Raw genomic sequence first — 25611 nt, 5'->3', positions numbered from 1 at the left:
CTCCCAGAGATCTCAGACACTGATCTCTATCTCTCCCAGAGATCTCTGACACTGATCTCCATCTCTCCCACAGATCTCAGACACTGATCTCCATCTCTCCCACAGATCTCAGACACTGATCTCCATCTCTCCCAGAGATCACAGACACTGATCTCTATCTCTCCCAGCGATTTCAGTCACCGATCTCCATCTCTCCCAGAGATCTCAGACACTGATCTCCATCTCTCCCAGAGATCTCAGACACTGATCTCCATCTCTCCCACAGATCTCAGACACCGATCTCCAGCTCTCCCAGAGATCTCAGACACTGATCAGCTCTCCCAGAGATCTCAGACACTGATTTCCAGCTCTCCCAGAGATCTCAGACACTGATCTCTATCTCTCCCAGAGATCTCTGACACTGATCTCCATCTCTCCCACAGATCTCAGACACCGATCTCCATCTCTCCCACAGATCTCAGACACTGATCTCCATCTCTCCCAGAAATCTCAGACACTGATCTCTATCTCTCCCAGAGATCTCAGACACTGATCTCTATCTCTCCCAGAGATCTCTGACACTGATCTCCATCTCTCCCAGAGATCTCAGACACTGATCTCCATCCCTCCCAGAGATCTCAGACACTGATCTCCATCTCTCCCAGAGATCTCAGACACTGATCTCCAGCTCTCCCAGAGATCTCAGACACTGATCAGCTCTCCCAGAGATCTCAAACACTGATCTCTATCTCTCCCAGAGATCTCTGACACTGATCTCCATCTCTCCCACAGATCTCAGACACCGATCTCCATCTCTCCCAGAAATCTCAGACACTGATCTCTATCTCTCCCAAAGATCTCAGACACCGATCTCCATCCCTCCCAGAGATCTCAGACCCTGATCTCCATCTCTCCCAGAGATCTCAGACACTGATCTCCATCTCTCCCAGAGATCTCAGACACTGATCTCCATCTCTCCCAGAGATCTCAGACACTGACCTCGAGCTCTCCCAGAGATCTCAGACACTGATCTCCATCTCTCCCAGAGATCTCGGACACCGATCTCCATCTCTCCCAGAGATCTCAGACACTGACCTCCAGCTCTCCCAGAGATCTCAGACACCAATCTCCATCTCTCCCAGAGATCTCAGACACTGATCTCCATCTCTCCCAGAGATCTCTGACACTGATCTCTATCTCTCCCAGAGATCTCAGACACTGATCTCTATCTCTCCCAGAGATCTCAGACACTGATCTCTATCTCTCCCAGAGATCTCAGACACTGATCTCCATCCCTCCCAGAGATCTCAGACACTGATCTCCATCTCTCCCAGAGATCTCAGACACTGATCAGCTCTCCCAGAGATCTCAGACACTGATCTCCATCTCTCCCAGAGATCTCAGACACTGATCTCCATCCCTCCCAGAGATCTCAGACACTGATCTCCATCTCTCCCAGAGATCTCAGACACTGATCAGCTCTCCCAGAGATATGAGACACTGATCTCCATCTCTCCCAGAGATCTCAGACACTGATCTCCATCTCTCCCAGAGATCTCAGACACTGATCTACAGCATTCCCTGTGAACTCATACAGTGATCTCCATCTCTCCCAGAGGACCCTGACACTGATCTCCAGCTCTCTCAGACACTGATCTCCAGCTCTCCCAGGGGACTCATAGACCCAGGGCCTTGGCCATTTGACTTCCGATTGACCTTCAGGCTTTGATCTTCCATACCAACCCCAGGAATCTCCCTGAACTCCAGACTTGGCAACTCTCACACTTAGGGGATCAGATCATTGGCCCTCATGCCTCCTGATCCTGAAACCAACTAACCTGGGGTCCTCGATGTTCTTTGTCCACAGCGTTGCTGGCCTGACATCCATCCACAGATGTCCTTCGTCACACGTCTACATCACTGGCCTTCGACCCCTGAGCACAGATTGAAAGCCTTGTGATCCAGCCTGATCTCTGCGAACACATCCCTGTACCTAACACTAACCAGGTCCCTAACACCAGTCTCTGTCCCCAGAACCTAAAAGAACAACTAATACAATGCCATGACCTTGATGGAGACCGAAGCTTGTTACCACCTCGACCAGTTGAATCTGTTTCTCCTGTTTACAAGAGAGCAGCAGAATGTGGGGAAGTTTATAGAAATATGGGATTGTACCTGGGATTAAGTGTACCAGGATTTCACCTTGAACTCAGAGGATTAAACATGTGGAATTGATATGGAAGGATTGTGGATGTGTTGAGCAATTGAATGGTGGAAGAAGTTTAAAGGGCCAAATGGCCTCACCTACTATGTTTCAAGAAGTTTCGCACAATGGCTCAGTCCTGACATTGGGAGATATCTGGGTGGTGTTTGCATGTTCTCCCTATGACTGCATGGGTTTCCCCAGCTGCTCCAGCTTCCTCCCACATCCCAGATACAGACAGGCTGGTCGGTTAAATGGCTGCTGTCGAGTTCAGGTGAGGGAAACGATGGACGTGAAGGATTCAGGCAAACGGGGAAAGAGAACTTTGAACTGGTGGGATGGTCCTGTTGTGGGCTGCGAATGCTGTAATGAGTAAGGAAGAGGAGTGAAGGTGTCAGAGAATAAAGAAGAGGAGAGATAAAGATGAGGCACGGCAAGAAGGGGAGGAGGAGAGCTGCGAAGGAAGAGATGGAAAGTGAAGAGGGGTGGAAGAATGAAGTTGAAAAGGACGGAATGCAAGAGGAGAATGGAAAGAAAGCATGAGCAGAGAGAAAATGAGGAAAGTCGACAGAAAGAGGGGTAGACAGATAAAGAGTGGTGCACAGAAATTGGGCAGACAGATAGAGAGGGGTAGATAGAAAGAAGGGTAGGTAGAAAGAGGCGTGTGCAGAAAGAGGGGTAAAAGGATAGTCAGATGAAAAGGGAGGCATAGAGTGTATGAGAAGATGGTTGACTGGGTGAGAAGGGAAGATTAGAAGGAGATGCAGGGAGAGGATGGTGTGAGAATGAGAGAAAGGAGTAGAGGAACTATGAAAATAATAAGAGATTTAATGAGATGGTAAATAGTGATTTTAAAGAAGACGAGGGTCTGAAAGTGGGGTGATAAATTATAAGAGAGGGTATATGGATGTGGATGGAGGAGTGATGAGGGAGATAGAGCATGAAGGGAAGGGGTGGAAGATTAAGGATTGAGAGTGGGGGGTGCAGTAAAGTGGGAAGAGGAGAGAAGCACATTGGCGAGGCCAGCTGGAAAACAGAGGTGAATGTGCTACTGTAAAGTGCAGCTGACTAGTTTAAACACAAATCTCGTTGCTTTCAGTTATCTAAACAGAACTACATTATCACAATGTCAGCAGCTCATACACACTGCAGTAATACTGAGAAATGGCCTGGTTAGATCCAGCAGCCACCACATAAACACACACACACACGCACATACACATATATAAACACACAAGCAAACAGACAGACAGACAGACACACACACACACACAGACACACACACACACACACACAGACATAAACACACTAGCACACAGACACACTAGCACACAGACACACTAGCACACAGACAGACACACAAACATGCACACCGAATGAAGTGAGTTCTGTGTACTTACCTTATTCAGCAGCTGATACCCTGCTGAGTGAGACTGGTTTTGAGTGAACCACTGGGCAGTGATCACCTCTCCGTCTTCTGTCTCTCAGCTGCCTATTCAACCCTGCCCCCTAACTAAAAGCAAGCACAGTATTGGTCTGATAGAGCAATTCAAATGCCAGTTGTACCTTCCCCTGCAATAGATGGCTTCACTCCATTCACATTCAGCCTCGCATCTGCAAACCTCACATTTGCTCAGTTCCACAATCTGTGGCTCCTTTCCAGCAACCTCTCCATTTATTTCACTATCTGTTTACATATACCAACAGTCACGTTTTATGCTACATCATCAGGCTGAAAATCAGTTACAGGAAACTGGACCAAGATTCACATGTTTCTCATTTTATTATTAATTTTTTTTCTGTCATATTTAATTGTCCAATTCTACCACTACAATTGCAACAGGGCATTAATTAGAGTATGAACTGTGATTTCTCAAGTCTATACAGGTTTATAGTAGGAAGATTTTTTTCAAGCAGTAGATATTTCAATCGCTGTGTCCACAGATGATAAGAAGTCACTGGCCCTAAGCCGTTCTGCTAGTCTGTGAGACCTTGGCTGATCCCGGACACGAACTGACAGCACGGGATGTTCGAATTTCCAAAAGGCACTCGGTGAAGTCACACTCAACACATATCTTGTTCACAGCACAGGACACTATCCTGATCTGGATTGAGGAATAATGCAAAACCTGCCTCAGCACCTGATGGGAAAATCGTTATCAACGTGGGGCCACAGTCATTGCTGTGATCCAGCAATTTAAGAAACTCTTAGGTAGGCGTGTAGATCTTAGGTAAATGGTGAGCTATGTAGGAGGGGAGGCGTAGTTTGATTTATAATAGTTAAATGGTCAGTTCAGCATCATGGGCTAAAGGGCCTGTACTATGCTGACGAGCTTGCCTGTGAGCTGGTTGATGACAGTGTCTTTGGTCCACCAACAGGACCCCATCCTTGCTCAGTGTAGAAGTGTTGGGACAGAGAGACCACCCTGACATTCTGCCTATGTTACAGTACACAGTGTGACTTTGTGGGGAGGCTATATCTCAGCACTGTCACATCCCACACCTAGATCCAGAACCTTGCCTTGGGACACCTAATCACTGTACTGTAATGTTGAATGTTCGTAGATGTGAGAGACCTGTAGACAATTCTTTTGGATTTAAGAGAGTCTCTGCGAAAGACGTGACGTAAGGTGGGAGATGAAGAGGCTCAGAGTTGATTGGACCTATTGAGAGGACTGTGACTTTAACATCTGGACTCTCGCTTGCAGATTGTGCTCTGAAATGTGAAGTAGAGGCCGTGGCTTCAGGATAGATGTCTGGGTGCAGTAAAAGACCTGAGACTGAAGGAGTACACAGAGTGAGTGACATGTTGAGGATTTCTATGTGTTAAAGATGCAGCACTACACCATCATGGACTGCTATTAGTCAGTCATGGGCAATGCTTCTCGTCATTCCTGCTACTGATGCCTGTGTCCTATTGAGCTTTCATCTTAATGGGGCATCAGAAATTGGATCAAAGATTAAATGTGACCAAAATAGAAAGCTTCAGTTTAAATTGATTCAGTCCAAGCAGAGTCATGCAGGCCAATGGCCCAGAGCTTTTAATTTCTGCACTTAATTAATTTAAATTAAATTCTGTGGAAAACCGAAGGCCATTCATTGATCATCCCGTCATAGCCAGCAGTGCATTACTGATTGCAGTCTGCTTGATTACAATTCTAGAAGTCATCTTGTCAGAGTGAATCTTCCTTATGCTGATTATTGAATTCATGTCATTCTAAAAGAATTCTTTCATCATCAGATAATTTTCAAAAGGGGAAGATGAATGTGAATCATGTACTGACAAATCACCGGGTACTTCAGACTCAGATAGGAGTGTGGGACAGGTCAGAAAGGGGACACCCAGGTAATAGATCAACAGGGCAAGCAAGGGGGCCAAATGATATCCTCTTACATCTTGTCTTCTTAAATTGGCTGACACTGTACCAGAGCACCAGTGGAAGGACTGATGTTACACCTATTCAGTATTGACAGTTCTGCTTAATTACTCCATGTGCCTGTGGCATCTAAAGTTATAAGTGAAGGTCATTACTCTAGAAATTTAAAATTATAATTCATGCTGGATATTGGCAATCACTGTGTGAGGCTGTTCATCTGTGACACAGCGCGTGGTTTGAAAAGAACTCGGGTGTTTTCAGCTTTTTTGTCAGCAGAGGGCAAATAAAAAGAGAAGAGGTGCAAGTATAGCAGCCATCGTTGGAGTGGGGCATTGTTAGAGTGGTTTGGCTTTGGCTTAAGCAAGAACCAACCCGGGAAAGCACAGGTGGAGGTTTTAAGTAAATAAGAAAGTTACTAGTAAGTTTTTTTCCCCTGTTAATACATAACTAATGCACTGAGAATGGACCTGGAGGTAGTGGTATGTTCTTTGTGTGAGATGTGGGAAGTTTTGGAGAGTTTCCAGTCTCACTGATAACCACATCTGCACAAAGTGCATCGAGTTGTCCCTCCCTAGAGACCATGTTAAGGAACTGAAGCTGCAGCTGGATGATCTTCGGCTCATACGGGAGAATGAGGAGCTGATTGATAGGAGCTACAGGGAGGTAGTCACCCTTAAGTTTGCAGGAGGCAGATTCCTGGGTAACTGTCAGGAGAGGGAAGGAAAAGGACAGCCAGTGCAGAGTACCTTCAATAGTAAGAATACCACTTCGGGTACTGTTGGCGGTGGGAACAACCTACCGGGGGGAGTAAGAGGCCAGCTCTCTGGCTCTGTGTCTCAGAAGGAAAGAAGGAGGGGAGTGAAGAGAAGGGCAGTAGTGATAGGGGTTTCCATTAATAGACGAGCAGAAATCAGATCTTGCGGACATAAAAGAGATACCCAGATGGTATGATGACTTCCAGGTACCAGGGTCAGGGAAGTCTCGCATCGGGTCCATGGCATTCGAAAGGGGGAGTGTGAACAGCCAGAAGTCATGGTACATATTGGTATCAATGAGATAGGTACGGTAGGTCTTGACAAGAGGTCTTGAAGGGAGAATACATGTAGTTAGGCAGAAACTTGAAAATTAGCATCTCCAGGGTCATAATCTCTGGATGGCTGCCAGTGCCCTGCACCAGTGAGGGTTAGAGTAGGATAATATGGCAGATGAATGTATGGCTGAAGAATTGGTACAGGGGCTAGGGATTCAAATTTCTAGATCGTTGCTATCTCTTCTGGGGAAGGTATGACCTGTACAAACAGGGCAGGTTACACTTGAATCTGAGGGAGACCAAAATACCCTTGCAGGCAGGTTCACTAGAGCTGTTGCGGTGGGTTTAAACTAATCTGGCAGAGGGATGGGAACTGGAGTGACAGGGCGGAGGATGGGGCAGTTGGTATACAAGTGGTTGCGGTGTGCAGTGAGACTGTGAGCAAGGACAGGCAGCTGATAGGGCAAAATAGCAGTCAGTGGATGAGTTAAAGTATAACAGGCAGCCAAAATGAAAAAGGTGATGAATACTGAATGTTATATTTGAATGCTTGGAGCATAAAGAATAAGGTAAACGATCTTGTAGCACAGATAGAGAATGGTAGATATGTTACATGCATCTCAAGAGTTGCGGCTGAAAGATCATATTTGGGATCTTAACATCCAAGGATGCACAGCGTACTACAAGGACAGGCAGGTAGGCAAAGGGTGGTGGGGTGGCTCTGTTGTTAAAAAATGAAATCAAATCCTTAGAAAGAGATGACATAGGATCAGAAGATGTAGAATCCTTGTGGGTAGAGTTATGAAACTGCAAGATTAAAAAGATCCTGATGGGAGTTATATACAGGCCTCCAAACAGTAGCCAGGATATGGTCAACAAACTAAAACAGAAGGTAGAAAAGGAATGTCAAAAAGGCAATGTCATGATAATCATGGGGGATTTCAATATGCAAGTAGACAGGGAATATCCGGTTGGTGCAGGATCCCAAGAGAGGAAATTTGTAGAACGCAAACTAGATGGCTTTTTATAGCAGCTTCTGGTTGAGTCCACTCGGGGAATGGCAATTCTGGATTGGGTGTTATGTAATGACCCAGATTTGATTAGGAAGCTTAATGTAAAGAAACCTCCAGGAGGCAGTAATCATAACATGAGGAGAAGCTAAAATAGGATGCATCAGTATTACAGTGGAGTAAAGGGAATTCTAGAGGCATGTGAGTGGAGCTTGACAAAGTTGATTGGAAGTGGACATTAGCAGAGATGATGGCAGAACAGCAATGGCTGGTGTCTCTGGGGGAAATTCAGAAGACATATGAAAGATAGATGGCAAAGATGAAGAGGTATTCTGAAGGGAGATGAGGCAATCGTGGCTGACAAGGGAAGTCAAAAACAGCATAAAAGCAAAGAGACGGCATAAAATATAACAAAAGTTAGTAAGAATTTAGAGGATTGGGAAGCTTATAAAAACTAAGAAAAGGCAATTAAAGAGTAATAAAGAGAGAAAAAATAAATATTAATGTAATCCAGCCAATAATATAAAAGAGGATACAAAAAATGTTCATAAACATATGAGTAAAAGAGAGATGAGAATGAACATTGGACTGCTGGAACATGACACTGGAGAGGTAGTAATGGGGGTCAAAGAAATGGAGGAGAAACTTAAGTATTTTGTGTCAGTCTTCAATGTGGTAAACACTAACACAATGCCGGAAATGTGAGAGTGTCAGGGGGCAGAAGTGAGTGTCATTGCTATTACTAAGGAGAAGGTGCTTGGGAAACTTAAAAGTCTGAATGTAGATAAGTAAACTGAACCAGATGGACTACACCAGAGGGAGCTGAAGATATTAAGGAGACATTAGTAATGATCTTAGAAGAATCACTACATTCTTCAATGCTTCCTGACAACTAGAAAATTGCAAATGTCATTCCACTCTTTAAGAAGGCAGCTAGGGAGAAGAAAGGAAATTATAAGCCAGTTAGTGGTTGGGAAGATGTTGGAGTCTATTATTAATGATGAGATTTTAGGATACTTGGAGGCACATGATAAAATAGGCCAAAGTCAGCATGGTTTTCCAAAGGAGAAATCTTGCTTAACAAATCTGTTGGAATTCTTTGAGGAAATCACAGGCAGGAAAGACAAAGGAGAATCGGTGGATGCTGTTTATTTGAATGTGCCAAAGGCGTTTGACAACGTGCTGCAAGTGAGGCTGCTAAATAAGACAAGAGCCAATGGTATTACAAGGAAGATATTATGCTAGATAGAAAATTGGCTGACTTGCAGGAGGCAAAGAGTGGGAGTAAAGGGGGTCTTTTCTGGTTGGCTGCCAGTAACTAATCAGTGGTGTGCCCCTGGGATCGGTGTTGGGACCATTTCTTTTCACCTTGTATGTCAATGATCTGGATGAAGGAATAGATGGATTTGTGGCCAAGTTTGCAGACAATATGATGATAGGTGGAATGGTAGGCAGTATTGAGGAAGGATGGTGTCTGCTGAAGGATTTAGACAAATTGGGGGAATGGGCAAAGAAGTGACAGATGAAATGTAATGTAGGGCAGTGTACAGTCATGCACTTTGACAGAATGAATAAAAGTGTGGACTACTTTATAACTTGGAAGAAAATTTAAAAATCAAAGGTGCAGAAGGACTGGGGGAGTCCTGCAGGATTCCCTAAAGGTTAATTTGCAGGTTGAATTGGTAAGGAAAGCAAATGCAATGTTAGCATTCATTTTGAGAAGAATAGAATACAAAAGAAAGGACGTAATGCTGAGGCTTTATAAGGCATTGGTCAGACCACACTTGGAGCATTGTGATCAGTTTTGGGCCCCTTATCTATGAAATTATATGCTGGCATTGGAGACAGTCCAGAGGAGGATCATAAGAATGATCCCAGGAATGAAAGGGTTAACATATGAGAAGCGTTTGATGAGTCTGGGCCTGTACTCACTGGAGTTTGGAAGAATGACAGGGAATTTCATTGAAAACTATGGAATGCCGAAAGGTCTGGAGAGAGTGGATGTGTACAGGATGTTAGTGGGGGAGTCTAGGAACAGACAGCACAGACTCAGGGACATTCATTTAGAACAGAGATGATGAAAAATTTCTTTAGCCAGAGTGGTGAATCTGTGGAATCCTTTGCCACAGATGGCTGTTCAGGCCAAATCATTTGGTATATTTAAGGCGGAGGTTGATAGATACTTGATTAATCAGGGCATTAAAGGTTATGGGAAGAAAGCAAGAGAATGGGATTGGGAAGGATAATAAATCAGCCATGATGGAATGGCGGGGCAGACTGGATGGTTGAATGGCCTAATACTTCTCCTATGTTTTTGGTCTTATACCAGTGCAACAATACTGTCAGATGGGAAGTTGTGGTATGCTGTTGGAGAGGCAGAACTGAAGAAAAGTACAAAGAGAAGAGGTTGATGGAGCAGGTTTTACTAAAGGCATACTGCAACATCAGTACTGAGGGAGCAATGAATTGTCAAAGGAGCAAGGTTAAAGAGGTGATGCACTGTAACCATTCTATGTTCCACTCAAACATATCACCTGCCCCTCTTCCAGGGCTACATCTGTAGCCTGGGTCCCTGGAGAAGGACCACATGGTTCAATAGGAGATTTCCACCACCTGTGGGCATCACAGGAGCTCCAGTGTGTTCGGGATAGAAAGGGTTGTTATATTTCAAACTGTAAATCGTGTGAAACGTGGAATACTGCAATAATGGAATACTGTACTCACTGAGCAAACCTTCCTTGGGAAAGTAAAATCACGCAACATAGGTGACAACAAAGTTTCACTTCCAGATGAGCTCAATGCCTTCTATGCTCACTTTGACCGTCAAAATGTGGAGGAACCATCACAAATTCCCACAGCCCCCGATGACCACGTAATTTCAGTCTACGAGACCAATGTGCAAGCAGCCTTCAGAATAGTGAACCATCATCCAGTATCAACATGAAAATCATCCAGCCCAGATGTGGTATCTGGCCAAATACTAAAGACCAACTGGCTGGAATGTTCACTGCATTCTTTAATGTCTCACTTCAGCATTCTGAGGTATCCGCCTGATTCAAGCAGAGGATCAGGGGTGAGGGGGTGAGCAAATTTACATTCCTTGGTGTTATTATTTTGAAGGATCTGTCCTGGGCCCAGCACACAAGTACAATTATGAAGAAAGCACAACAGAGCCTCTACTTCCTTGAGAGTTTGTGAAGATTCAGCATGACATCTAACACTTTTACAAATGTCTATAGATGTGTGGTGGGGATTATATTGATTGGCTGCATCACAGCTTGGTCTGGAAAATCTTACAAAAAGTAGTGGGTATGGCCTAGTCCAAAATGGGCAAAGTACTCCCCACCATTGATCACATCTACACAAAATGTTGTCGCAGGAAAGCAGTGTCCACCAACAGGGAGACCCCCATCACCCAGGGCATGCTCTCTTCTTGCTGCTGCCATCGGGAAGTTGGTACAGTAACTTCAAGACTCACACTATCAGGTTCAGGAACAGTTATGACCCCCTTGACCTTCAGACTGCTGAACCAAAGAGGACAACTTCCTTGCCTCATCATTAAAGTGTTTGCACAACCCTTGGACTCACTTTCAAGGACTCTTCATCTTTTGTTCTCAATAGTTACTGCTAATTTATTATTAGTATTTCTTTCTTTCTGTATTTGCACAGTTTGTTGTCTTCTGCACACTGGTTGAACGCCCAAGTTGTTGTGGTGTTTCATTGATTCTATTATGATTATTATTCTATTATGGATTTATTGAGTATGCCCGAAAGAAAATCTCGATGTTGTATATGATGGCATATATCTACTTTGATAACAAATTTATTTTTAAGTTCGAAGTAAATTCTGGCCAATTATTGATAGAGCTCTGCTATCTCTCAAGTTCAATACTGAATAGCTGAAGCTCTGTCTGAGAAGCAGTACTTAATTGCCAGACAGTAAAATGGAGAGATCTATTTAGTTGGATTGGGAAGTATTAAAAAATAATGGAACATCAAAGCAGAAAAAGAAAGGATTTACGCAGTACCTTGAAAGCAGCAAAACATTCCAAGACCTTCATTGGGGCATTGTCAAACATGCTCCAATGATCTAAAACAGGGGTTCCAAACGTTTTTGATGCCATGGACCCCAACCATTAACTGAGGGGTCCATGGACCCCAGGCTGGGAACCCCTAATCCAAAGATATGTTGGTTTAGATGACAAAACCTTGGTCCAAGAGTTATGCGTTATCTTAAAAAGTAGAGAGGGGTAAAGACTAGGACAGAACGCAGAACCATCAATGGGAACAGAGGGGAAGGCAGGTAAGTAAGTGTGGGTGATACTGAACAGTAAGACTCTATGGGAGAAAAGATGTGTAGATGCTGTGAATGTGAAATTAAACGAAGTGTTGGATTAAGTCACCTGGACTGACAGCATCCAAGAGGTGACAACCAGAGCTAGTTTTTCAGGTTGAAGACCTTTCATCAGAAATGGGGAAGAGGCTCTAAGACACAGAGAAGGGACAGAGCTCTGAAGCCAAAGAAACTATCTGTGATAGACAGGGACCAAGAGAAAATAGATGTGTTGAGACAGGGTGTTGAAGGCTCATTAATAGCAGTTAATCTGACTGGAGAAAGTGTACAGTCAGAGAGCCAAGAACATGACCATTCTGTGCCCATCTGCACATCACATATATCTAACACTTGGCCCATAACATTCTATGCCTTGGGGATCAAGAAACTTCTAAAATGATGTGACTCTCTGCCTCTGCCATCACCCTGGATAGTGTGTTCCAGATTTCAACTATCCCCTAGATCAGGAGTTCACAATCTTTTTAATATCACAGCCTCCTACCATTAACTGAGGGGTCCATGGACCCCAGTCCTAGATGAATGACCTTTTCCATGTTTCCCCTCTAACCCTCTTACCTTAAGCCTATACCCCTTTAAACTTATATCCAGAGCAAATAACCCAAGTTTGTCCAGCTTCACCTTATATCATATGTCCTCCAATCCAAGCAATTTCCTGGTAAATCTCGTCTGCACCCTCTCCAAAACCTTCACATCTTTGCTAAAATGAAGTGACCAGAATTGAATGCAATCCTCCAGATGCATTTATAGTTTCATAAAGCTATAACATATCTTATTGCAAATAATGGCAAGTATACCTTGCTCAAAGAGTAATGCCAGATGTCAGTTAATCTGGACAAGTATGATATATTGCATTTTAAGGGGTCAAATGTAAGAAGAATGTAAACAGTAAATGGCAGAACCCTTAAGAGCATTGGTGTACAGAGGGATCTTGAGGTGCAAATCCATTAAAGTTGCAGCAGAAGTAGATGGGTGGTAAAGAAGACAAACAGAACCCTTCTTTATCTGTCAGTGCCTTTGAGTATACATTTGGAATATTGTACAGTTCTGGTCACCACTCTGCAGTGGTGATGTGGAATCTTTGGAGAGAGGACAATAAACATTTACCATGGTGTTGCCTAAATTCGAGAGTATAAGCCATGTACTGAGGTTGAACAAACTTGGAGTTTTCTCTGGAGCATTGGAAGCTGAAGACAGAAGTATATTAAATTATGAGAGGCATAGATAGAGTAGTCAGTCAGAGTCTTTATCACAAGAATGGAAATGTGAAACAGTAGAGGGCATCTGTGGAAGGGTGAAAGTTTACAGGTGATGTTGCAAGTTCGTTTTACACAGAGAGTGGTGCCTGGAACCCACTGTCCCATACAGATATGATAGAAACGTTTAAGAGGCATTTAGACCGACATATAAACAGGTGGTGAATGGAAGGATATCTACTGTGTGCAGGTAGATAGCATCATGGTCAGCACTGATAGCGTGGGCCAAAGCCCCTGTGCTGTTCTATATTCAATGACCAGTGGCAGCACAGAAGCTGGAGTGCATTCTGGACAGTAAAGATCACATTTCAATCCAATATTATTTTAATCATTGTAAAATTGTTTTAAAACTGTAGGAGCTCCTGAGTGGAAGATCATAGATTAAGCCCTCCTGCCATTGTGCACAAACAGCAATACTTGTTATAATGTTGGTAGGAATGTTCTGTTTAAATATATATTTTTTTATCAATAAACTACAATCTGAAATAGAAAAAAAAACTACAGCTGACCCACATACAAATGGGATAAATGTTAATCTCCATACAGATTGGAATACATATTTGTGAATCTCCTCTGCACCCTCTTCAGTACAATCACATCCTTTCATAACTGTTATGGCCAGAACTAAACACAGTACTCAAAGTCAAAGTCTAGTTCATTGTCTTTATGTACAAGTATCTATTGGCACAGTTACAATGAAAAAAATATTTGCATCAGAGACACACAGCATTATATAAGCAGCATTCTGAGACAAACATAAGTTAAACATATTTTTTGTAAGAAAGAACATAATTGGAAAAATAAAGCAAACTCTCAATATCAAAATCAGGTTTATTATCACCAGCACGTGACATGAAATTTGTTAACTTAGCTGCAGCAGTTCAATGTAATGCATAATATAGAAGAGAAAAAAATAATAATAAATAAGTAAATCAATTACAGTATAAGTAGAGTGAATAAATTTTAAAAAGTGCAAAAAACAGAAATACTGTATCTTTTTAAAAGTGAGGTAGTGTCCAAGGGTTCAATGTCCATTTAGGGATCAGATGGCAGAGGGGAAGAAGCTGTTCCTGAATCGCTGAGTGTGTGCCTTCAGGCTTCTGTACTTCCTACCTGATGGTAACAGTGAGAAAAGGGCATACCCTGGGTGCTGGAGGTCCTTAGTAATGGACGCTGCCTTTCTAAGACACCGCTTCCTGAAGATGTCCTGGGTACTTTGTAGGTTAGTATCCAAGATGGAGCTGACATTTGGTCCATAACATTCTATGCCTTGGGGATCAAGAAGCTTCTTTCGATCCTGTGCAGTAGACCCCCATACCAGACAGTGATGCAACCTGTCAGAATGCTCTCCACAGTACAACTATACAAGTTTTTTGAGTGTATTTGTTGACATGCCAAATCTCTTCAATCTCCTAATGAAGTATAGCTGCTGTCTTGCCTTCTTTATAACTACATCAATACGTTGGGACCAGGTTAAATCCTCAGAGATCTTGACACCCAGGAACTTGAAACTGCTCACTCTCTCCACTTCTGATCCCTCTATGAGGATTGGTATGTGATCCTTCATCTTACCCTTCCTGAAGTCCACAATCAGTTCTTTTGTCTTACTGACATTGAGTGCCAGGTTGTTGCTGCGGCAGCACTCCACTAGTTGGCGCATCTCTCTCCTGTATCTGAGACTCCACCAACAATGGTTGTTATCGTCAGCAAATTTATAGATGGTACTTGAGCTGTGCCTAGCCACACAGACATGTGTATATAGAGAGTAGAACAGTGGGCTAAGCACACACCCTGAGGTGTGCCAGTGTTGATCATCAGCGAGTAGGATATGTTATCACCAATCCACACAGATTATGGTCTTCTGGTTAGGAAGTCTAGGATCCAATTGTGGACAGAGGTACAGAGGCCCAGGTTCTGCAACATCTCAATCAGGATTGTGTAAATGATGGTATTAACTGCTGAGCTATAGTCGATGAACAGCATCCTGACATAGGTGCTTGTGATGTCCAGGTGGTCTAAAGCTGCGTGGAGAGCCATTGAGATTGCATCTGCAATTGGCCTATTGTGGCAATAGGTCCATATGTGGCTTAACTAATGTTTTATGAAGATGTACCAAGGCCTCCTAGTATTCAGTGCCCTGGTTAATGCGGGCAAGGATCCCACATACATTCTTCACCACTCCAATTACCTATGCTGCCACCTTTAAGGATATTTGGACTAAGACCCCAAGATCACAATGCTCCACTGTTGTTCCAAGGACCCTACAATTTATGGTGAAGGCCTGACCCTTTTCACACAGCCCCACAACATATCACCTTTGATTTCCTCTCCCCCTGCCTGCCCAAGTTACCCTCTGATCACCATCATACTGTAACCTAAGACTATTCTCAACACCACTAATATCATCCACAAACTCCCATGTCCAATCTATTAATGCATATGACAGACACAGTTGCTCGGGTCTCAGCACTGATCCCTGTGTACACTACTGGTCTTAGTTCTCCAGTTGCAAACAACAAGCACAAGATGCTTACCAGGATGCTGCCTGAATTAGATGGTATGTGGAGAGGTTGGACAAACTTGAGTTGTTTTCTCTGGAATGGCAGAGGACGAGACAAGACTGTTCGAGGTTTATAAGATTATAAGAGGCATGGATAAAGTAGATAGCTGGTAGCTTTTTCCTGGGTTTGATGGGTCTGACACTACAGGCCATGAATTTAAGATGTGAGAAGGTGAACTGAAAGGTGTGTGGAACAAGATTTTATTTATTTATACACAGAAAGTGGTGTGTGCTTGGGATGCACTGCCTGCGCTGATGGAGGAGACAGATACAATAAAGAGCCTGAATGAAGGGTCCAGTTAGTCAGATTCGTACAGCATGGAGAAATGCCCTACAGCCCAACTATTCATGCCCATTATGTTGTCCAGCAAGCTCAGCCCATCTACCTCTGGCACTATCTCCTACATCATGTGAAACATATTGTCCTGTGACCCCAGTGCAGTCCGAGATAAAAAATCACTATTAATTACAAAATAAGTAAGTAGTACAAAAAATGAATGACAATGTAGTGCCTGGGGTTCAATGTCCATTCAGAAATATGCTGTCAGAGCAGAAGAAGCTGTTTCTAAATCATTGAGTGAGAGTCTTCAGGCTCCTGGACCTCCTCCTCAGTGGTATTAATAAGAAGGGGATCATCCTGGATGACTAGTATGGATGCCACCCTCTGGAGGCACTGACTGCTGAAGATGTCTTCAGTGGGGGGTGTTTTGTTATGATAGAGCTGGCTGTCCTCTTGTGACACCACAATGGAGCCTCCATATCAGGCTGTGATGCCACACGTCAGAATGCTCTCCACGAGACATCTGTAGAATTTTACAAGACATCTCAAACACTTAACGAAGCAGAGTCACTGGTGTGCTTTCTTTGTGATTGCATTAATGTGTTGGTCCCAGGATAAATCCTTTGAGATGTTGACAGTCTTTCCACAAATGATGCAAGTGAGTTCAAGACATACCCTACTATTCACTGTATGTCTTTCCCTCATTAGATCTCTGAAGAAGCAATACCTCACGTTAATCTGGATAGAAAGCCATTTGCCAGTCCTCAGTCCATGTACCCAATTGGTAAAGACCTCCCCCACTCCCTGTAATTTTTCATAATCTTCTACTGCCTACAACACATCTTTTAATACTGTCTGAAAAATTACTAACCATGCCTCGTACATTCACATGCAAATCAGTTATATAAATTAAGAACACAAAGATCGCAGAACCAATCCATGTAGCACACCACTAGACACCGGCCTCCAATCCAAAATCTTCTTCATCTCCCTCTCCTTCTGAACACTAGGTCAATCATGACTCAATTCACTTTCTCCTGCAGGATCTCATGCTAATATTCAAGACCAGCCTGCCATGGGGACCTCATCAAAAACATTGTTTTTTTTAATGAGTTTTTACAATGCGACAAAACAAAAAAAGTAAAAGAGGTTTATACAGTGTAAAACAAACATATCAAATGTACAGTTCATAACAATTAAGAAAAAGCACCCATAGTAAATTCGTATAAAGTTAGTTACCACCCCACCCTCCCACTGCCCAACTCAAGCCAACCTTACGATATATAAAAAGTTAATCAGAACTTTTATCACCACAGAGCTGTATTTATAAAAATAAGATATATTGCCTACTACCTGAACTATAAAATGTTTACACATAAAAAACCATAGATCTTAACGGTAAGAAGCTGGAAGTAAGGGATTTAAATGCAAAAGAAAAAAGGGAGGGATGCACCCTTAATCTAAAGGGGAATTGTGAAAATATTCAAGAAAAGGTCCCCACACCTTTTGGAACTTTATGTCCAAATTAAGAAGTGAATAATGAATCTTTTCAAGGTCTAAGCAGGACATAATGTCTCTGAGCCATTGAGCATGAGTGGGTGGGGCAGCAACTCTCCACCTAAGAAGAACTGCACGTCTGGCCAAGAGAGAGGCGAAAGACAATGTACGATGCTTAGTCAGAGTCAGATGCATGTCAACTTCTCCTGAAGTACCAAAAAGAGCAATCGGGGGTTAGGTTCCAAATAGCAATTAAGTATATGAGATAAAGTTTTTAAAAAAATCTCTCCAGAATTTCTGCAAGCTAGGACAAGCCCAATACATATGAATAAGGGAAGCCTCGCTCCCTTTACACATCGCAACAGGGACTAATATCAGGATAGATCCGTGATAATTTAGTTTTGGAAATACGAGCCCTGTGTACAACCTTGAACTGTAAAAGGCAGTGGCGAGCACATAGAGAAGTTGAATTAACTGACTTGAGAACTGAATCCTAAACCTCATTGGACAGAGGAAAATTTAAGTCATGCTCCCAGGCAGTTTTAATTTTGTCAAAGGGGGCTTGCCTCAAGATCACTAACATATCTGGAATGGTAGAAGTTAAACCTTTACCCAGTGGATTCATATGAAGAAACAAATCCACAACATTTTTAACGGGTGCCACAGGAAAGTTTGGTATTAAAGGGTTGATAAAATGTCTAATTTGGAGATATCTAAAGAAATGAGTGTTAGGTGGGCCAAACTTTACAGACAGTTGTTCAAAAGTTGCAAAGCGATTGTCTATGAAAAGATCTTCAAAGCATCTAATGCCCTTTCTGTGCCAGTCTAGAAATGTTAAATCCTGCATAAAAGGCTGAAAAAGATGATTATGTAGAAAAAGCATCGTTAACATACAACATCCATTGCTCTACCTTTTTGGTTACATCCTTGAAGTACCTCAAGAGGATTGTCACAAATGACTTCCCACACCTAAAGCCATTCTGACCATCCCAAAGAAGACCCAATCCCTCAGAATCCCCTCCAGAAACCTCCTCCTCAGTAATAGCAATTGCACTCACTCCAGCCCACTGACACAGCGAGAAATGACGCAAAATACTTATTAAGTTCATCCGCCATTCCTTAGTTCCCCTTTAGTACCTCTCCAGCTCCTTCCAGCAGGATGACGAGAATGAGGGTAGGACTGATCAGGGATAGAAGAGGAAATCTGTACCTGGAGTCAGGGGAAGTAGGGGAAAACTTAATGAATACTTTGCTTCAGTATTCACCAGAGGAAGGGACCTTGATCCAAGATGGAGCTGACCCCACACAGTGACATTTTGTAGGCAGCTCACAAAACTACAACATAACACCTTCAGAATTTTTTTTCACTGCAATCTGCATCCTGTAATTTTTTTTTCAAGAAATGCACTTTTGAACCATGTAAGTGCAATAGTGATTTTACGATCTCTAAAGGACTTAGCAAGCCTGACTGTCAGGGATGCAGCTACAGCAGCTGGAAGTGGCTGTATGTCTGGCATCATAGGCAAAGAGGGAGCCGCAAGGACCTTCAGTTCATAATGAAACGATGGGGAACACGGCCACCACTATCTAACAACCTCCTGGACAATGGATAGAAGACAGAGGACTTAAGGGCAATATAGCTGTATCAGAGAGAGATGAGGGATTGCTGTGTTCTCTATTTCACTGAGACATGGCGCACCCACACCTCCTCCCTCCATACTCAGGATACAGCGCTCCAGGCTGAGGAGATCTCAATCCACCAGATGAACCAGATGGCAGCATCAGGAAAGGCTGAGGCAACAGTGTCTGCTTTGTGATGCTCAGACATAGAGGTCTTATCTCACTCTTGTTCTCCTGACCTGGAACATCTAATGATTAAGACTGCTCTACTTATTGAGAGAGTTATCTGACATGATCCCATTTGCAGTTTACATACTGCCAGAGGCAGATCTCAAGCCAGCATAAGGTATATTGAGTGCTACAGTTAACAGACAAGAAACAGGCTACCCTGATGCCTTTTACAGGGGACTTCATTCAGGCCTGCTTGAAGAAATCTCTGCCCAACTAACATTAGCACATCACTGGCAGCGTGAGAGGACTCAACACAGTCGACCACTGCTACAGTACGATCAAGAATGCCTACCATTCCATCCTCGAACCGCATTCCATTCCATCTGATTACCTGGCTTTCCTATATTCCTACAGGCAGAGGCTAAAGGGCAAGGCACTAACAGGAAGCAGATAAGCAGCTACAGGAATGCTTGGGGTCAGTGGACTGGGCCACATTCATCAGAATGTGGGCCACATTCAAGGACTCATCAGAAGACCTGAATGAAAGTGCCACGGTTGTCATGGACTTTTTAAAGAAACTCATTGATGAGTACGTCCCCACAAAATCATTCAGTCTTTGCCAACTGGAAGCCCTAGATGAACCAAGCGATTCACAATCTGATAATGGCCAGATCAGTGGCAACTCAGAAAAGTACAAGAGGTCCAGGCATGACCTCCAGAATACCACTGCAAAGTGGCAAATCCAGACCAAACCTGAATCACAGAAGGATGCTCAACTTTAGAGATTTGATACTATCAAGGTGGAGAGGGTCAGCAACTTCAAATTCCTCAGTGTTATCATTTCAGGCGATCTGTCCTGGGTCCAGCACATTATTGCCATTATGAAGAAAGCATTGGAGCACCTCAACTTCCTTAGAAGTTTGTGAAGATTCGGCATGACATTTAAAACTTTGACATACTTCTATAGACGTACAGTGGTTGTCCATTGTGTTTGACAGTGACAGGAAACCTGTGTGGAAGAGTTTTGAAAGTGGAAAAGCTGTTGCACTGGAGCAGTTCCACTCTCTCAACCTCAGAAGTCTGAGTCCATTGGTACAAACAAGCGTCACAAACTGGCTTCTTCCTTGATTACAGTGGATGACCATGACTTTGATCCTGTGCCTTATCACGCCCCTCACTCTCCACAGAGCGATGCAGTACTGCTTTCCTGGCCATTCGATCTCACTGTAGATCTTCCCCGGCCAATCTGCTGGAGCGGACTTCACATGCCGGTACAGGCACGCGAGTCAGCTCCCTAACTCACTGGGAGATGAAGCTGCCAGCAACCCTCACCCGGTTTAGCCTGCCTGTCGAAGCGGTGTCCTGGGGTGCGGCTGCTGATGCATGCAAACACCTTTTTGTAGCCTCAGGTGAGAGCTGAGTGTCTGGTAGGGGCCAAAGGTGAGTGAGCTGCCCCAAAATGGACAAGATAAGCCCTCCAGAACCAAAGGTGCTGCCCCTCTGTAAAGACCCCACACATTTATAGATACGTGATGGAGAATGTATTGACTAGTTGCATCATGGCCTGGTATGAAAACAACAATGCCTTTGAACAGAAAAGCCCACAAAAAGTAGTGGATATAGCCCAGTCCATCACAGTTAAAACCCTTCCCACGTCCCACATGTATTCCCACTATAGATGAAGGGCTGTTGAATGAAAGCAGCATTCACATTCAAGGACCCCACTATCCAGGCATGTTTTCTTCTCACTTTTGCCATCACGAAGAACTTATGGGAGCTTCAGGACTCACACCACCAGGTGCAGGCACACATATCAACCATAATTTCTCTCAACTTCATTTGACCCATCACTGAAATGTTCCCACAACCTATGGACTCACTTTCAAGGACTTTTCATCTCATGGTCTCAATATTTAATGCTTATTTATTATTATCATTTCTCTTTTTCCTTTTTGTAAATATTTACAGTAGTGGTCACCAACCTAGTGATCCTCTACCTCCGCCTTAGTGAAAGGCAAGATCGACCCCAGATCGATTAGTTACACACATGCGCACCAGGGCAGAAAAGACTGGAAGTAAAACCTCGCAACCCAGAAGTAGAAATAATGTATAAACACCAGGGGTCACCACCCTTTTTTGCACCGTGGACCGGTTTAATATTGACAGTATTCTTGTGGACCGGCCAACTGCGGGGGCGGGGGGGTTTGTTAAACACGACAGGAATACAGCGATACTCGAAGCAGGTTCCTTACGTCCAGTCTATTCCACAATTTAGTTTTCACGGCTCTTGCCGTTTAGCTTCTGTCCCGCTTGCTGACGTTTATTTCTGCTGAAAAAACTCAGTGAGTTTGTGTTTAAATGCAGGGTGCTTGGACTCAAGGTACCAAAGCAGTTTTGAGGGTTTAATTGCCTCATTAGACAGCCTCCGGGCCTGAACTCCAGCCTCACGCCCGCCCGCCACCAGATGCCTTGGCCAGGTGCGGCTGGTCTTGGGTGGGGTGAGAGCGCAAGATAAGGGTCGGAGGTCCCTGTACCGGAGCTGCGGCGGTCGCAGTCCAGAGAAAGCGACCGACCGAGCAAGGAGAGCGACAGGACGCGCACCCACCCCACCCCCCTGTAGGATCTATCGGCCTACAAAAGTTTGGCTGGAGGGATGAATTTCAGTAGATCGCAGCGAGGTAGCTGCTCTGCTACTTATGAAACCCTGAGCCTGAATTAGGTTGTCTGCGAATATTTTAGCACCGGATTCCCCATGAACATTGGGTGTGGTGAACAGGTTTAGAGGCGGCGCCCATCTGTCTGTGCTCCAGGCCAGTACCAACTGAACTTCCCACCGGCCGCCGTGTTGTCTTTTGCACATTGATTATTTGTTTGTCTGTTGGGGGCAATCTTTGATTCTACTGTTCTTCTTGTATTTACTGTGAATACTCACAGGAAAACATACAGTATGTCACCCGTGACTACCTTGAGATTTATGTTCTTTGATAATAAATTTACTTTTACTTTTGAACTTTGAACTCAAGGTGAACTGATATCGTTGAGGGTAAATTTGCTAGAGGTATTGGGAAGGGTTAAACCTTGTTTGGTGGAGATGGGAAGCAGAATGAAAGGTGTGTCGATGGCGTAGTTGGTATACATAGGTGCAGCATGAAGACAATATAAGGAAGGATAAACAGTTGATAGGGCAAAATTGTAGTCAGTGAGATGCATTGAATTGTATCCATTTTAACGCAATTAGTATCATCAACAAGTGAGACGAACATAGCATGGAACAGCATGTGAACCTACAATGCTGTAGCCACTGCGGAGACCTGGGTGTCACAAGGGCAAGGGGGGCTGCTGAATATCCTGGGGTTTCGATGTTTCAAAAGGACAGGCAGGGAGGTAAAAGAGGCAGAGGGGAGTGACATCACTTATCAGGGATAGTATCACAGTTGCAGAAAGGGAAGACGCTGTGGAGGGATTGTTTACTGGATCAGTGTGGGTGGAAGTCAGAAACAGCAATGGAGCAATCACTCTATTTGGTTTATAGACCCTTAATAGCAATAGAGACACCAAGGAACAGACTGGGTGTCAGATTTTGGAAAAGAACAAAATTGACAGTGTTGTTGTCATTGGTGACTTTAACTTCCTTAATATTGATTGGCAAAAATGTTTAGATGAGGCAGAATTTGTTCGGTGTGTCCAGGAAAGACTCCTGACACAATATGTAGTCAGGCTGACTAGAGGAGAGGTCATACTTTATCTGGTGCTAAGCAATGAATCAGGTCAAGACAGTGACCACAACTCCCTGAGCTTCAGCATAGCCTTGGAAAGGGAAAGGATCAGATGGCATGGGAGAGTATTGAATTGGAGAGGGGGAATTACAATGCTCTTAGGCAGGAACTTCGGAGCATAAGTCAGGAAAATGTATAACAGAAATGTGGACATTACTTGGGGAACACATGCATGGGGTTCTGGATAGGTTTGTCCCACTGAGGCAGGGAAAAGAAGGGTTTGTGAAAGAACCATGGTTGACAAAAGATGTGGAACATCTAGTCAAGAGGAAGAAATAAGCTTACTTAAATTTTAGGAATCGAGGATTAGACAGGACTCTAGAAAGTTACAAAGTAGCCAAGGAGTTTAAGAAAAGGCGAATGAGGGCTAGAAGGAGACATGAGAAGGCCTTAGTGAGTAGGATTCAGGGAAACCCCAAGACATTCTACATGTATGTGAAGAAAAGGAGGATGACTAGAGTGAGAGGAGGGCCGCTCAGGGATAGAAGGGTAAATGTGCATGCAGTCAGAGGAAGATATGAGGCCCTTAATGAATACTTTGCTTCAATATTCACTGGAGAGGGGGACCTTGACAATTGTGCTAGAACACGCTAAGAAAGAGTATGTGTTGGAGCTTCTGAAAAACATTAGCATAGATAAGTCTCAAGGACCTGACAGGATATGTACATATATATATACTACAGGAAGCGCTCTGTATGATTGTTGGAATTGTTTTTGCATTTTGGCTTCAGGGGAACAATGTTTATTTGACTGTATTTATACATATTTATGTATGATGGAATGACAATTGAACTTGAACTTTGTACTCTCCTTTGATGATCGGAGATTTTTGGAGGATTGCAAATGTAATTCCTTTGCTCAGAAAAGGAGTAGGGATAACCCAGGGAATTATAGGCCATTGAGTCTTACTTCACTGGTAGTCAGGTTTGCCTTAAAAATTGATCAAGTATTATGAGGAAGTGACAAAGCTTCTTGAAGGTAAGGCAGTGGACCATAACAACATGGACTTCAATAAAACATTTTATAATGTCACTCATGGTAGTTTCTTCTGGAAGATAAAGATGCATGAGATGCAGGGTGAATTGCAAGTTTGGGTTCAAAACTGAATTACCCATAGAAGGCAGTAGAGGTGGAAAGCTGTCTTCAGGTTGAGAGTCAGCGCTGGGATCTCTTGTTTGTGATATATACAGTAGATCAGCGATTTGGACGAAGATGTAGTTTAGTGGATTAACAAGTTTAGGGATAACATCAAGATTGCTGGAGTAATGGACAATTCTTAGACAGATGAGGAGAATGGGTAAAGAAATGGCAGGTGGAATACAGTGTCAGAAGTGTATGGTCATGTACTTTGGTAGATGAAATGAAAGGGTTGACTAATTTCTAAATGGAGAGAAAATACAAAAAATGAAGTACAAAGGGACTTAAGAGTTTTTGTTCAAGATTCCATGATTTGCAGGTTGAGTCTGTGGTGAGGAAAGCAAATGCAATGTTAACATTTATTTCAAAAGTACTAGAACATAATGGCAAAGATATAATGTTGAAACTTTATAAAGTACTGGTGAGGCCTCATTTGGAGCACTGTCAGCAGTTTTTGGACCCTAATCTTAGAAAGAATGCACTGCAACTGGAGAGGGTTCAAAGGAGGTTCATGAAAATAATTCCAGGATTGAATGGCTTGTCATGTGAAGAGCGTTTGATGGCTCTGGGCCTAAATTTACTGGAATTCAGAAGAATGAGAGGTGACCCCATTGAAACCTATTGAATGGTGAAAGGCCTTGATAGAGTGGATATGGAGAGGGTGTTTCTAATGGTGGGAGAGTCTAAGACCAGAGGACACAGCCACAGAAAAGAGGGTGTCTTTCAGAACCAAGATATATTGGAATTTCTTTAGCCAGAGAGTGGTGAATCTGTGGAATTCTTTGCCTCAGGCAGCTGTGGAGGCCTAGTTTTTATGAATATTTAAGATTCTGACTGGTCAGGGCATGAAGGGATATGGGGAGAAGGCAGGAAATTGGGCTGAGAAGAAAATTGGATCAGCCACGATGCAGACTCGATAGGTCGAATAGCCTAATCCTGCTCCTATAATTTATGGTCTTATGGTCTAAATCTTGGTCCTGTCAGTGACGAGTATGGTGAAATGTGGTCATGGAAAAATGGTGTCAGGGCAACTGTAATTCATCAACGCTGGCTGACTATTGCTAGACATTTAAATGAGAAGCCTCAGACACTGAGTACCAATGGAAATCAGCAACAAAACATTTTTAGCTTAGTTGAACTATTGCAAAGCAACTGAATCGTTATGCAATTAAACACATTATATTCAATAACAGTTAATTCTTGTTTCTACATGATAACATAGTCTGAAAATATATTTGTGTTCAGCTTCAAGCAGTCCATCATATCCACAAACATTTCTGAGGAAGCAACACGTTCAAAAGATTTGCTGTCGATTGTAGTATTTCCAACAAATGGTTAGGCCACCCACTCAATTTACTAGTTGG

General features: G+C 43.4%; 1 protein-coding gene across 4 annotated transcripts in view; it reads right to left on the bottom strand.

Annotated features, from left to right (window-relative positions):
* The window catches only part of tnr (tenascin R (restrictin, janusin)), a 178030-nt gene extending 174253 nt beyond the window's left edge, over positions 1 to 3777 (bottom strand). For 3 of the 4 annotated variants that reach the window (XM_073063750.1, XM_073063751.1, XM_073063753.1), the window contains exons 1-2: positions 3583 to 3777; positions 1818 to 1913 (exon numbers count right to left, since the gene is read on the bottom strand). In XM_073063750.1, the coding sequence (XP_072919851.1) occupies positions 1818 to 1863 (46 nt within the window). In that variant the 5' untranslated portion in view covers positions 1864 to 1913; positions 3583 to 3777. The remainder of the gene's footprint in view (positions 1 to 1817; positions 1914 to 3582) is intronic. The other variant, XM_073063752.1, reaches the window with a different exon arrangement.
* Between the last annotated feature and the right edge of the window lie 21834 nt (positions 3778 to 25611).

Source organism: Hemitrygon akajei, chromosome 12, assembly GCF_048418815.1.
Source record: "Hemitrygon akajei chromosome 12, sHemAka1.3, whole genome shotgun sequence".
Lineage (NCBI taxonomy): Eukaryota > Metazoa > Chordata > Chondrichthyes > Myliobatiformes > Dasyatidae > Hemitrygon > Hemitrygon akajei.
The sequence above is the reverse complement of the archived record's forward strand: the minus strand, read 5'-3'. Positions and strand labels throughout refer to the sequence as shown.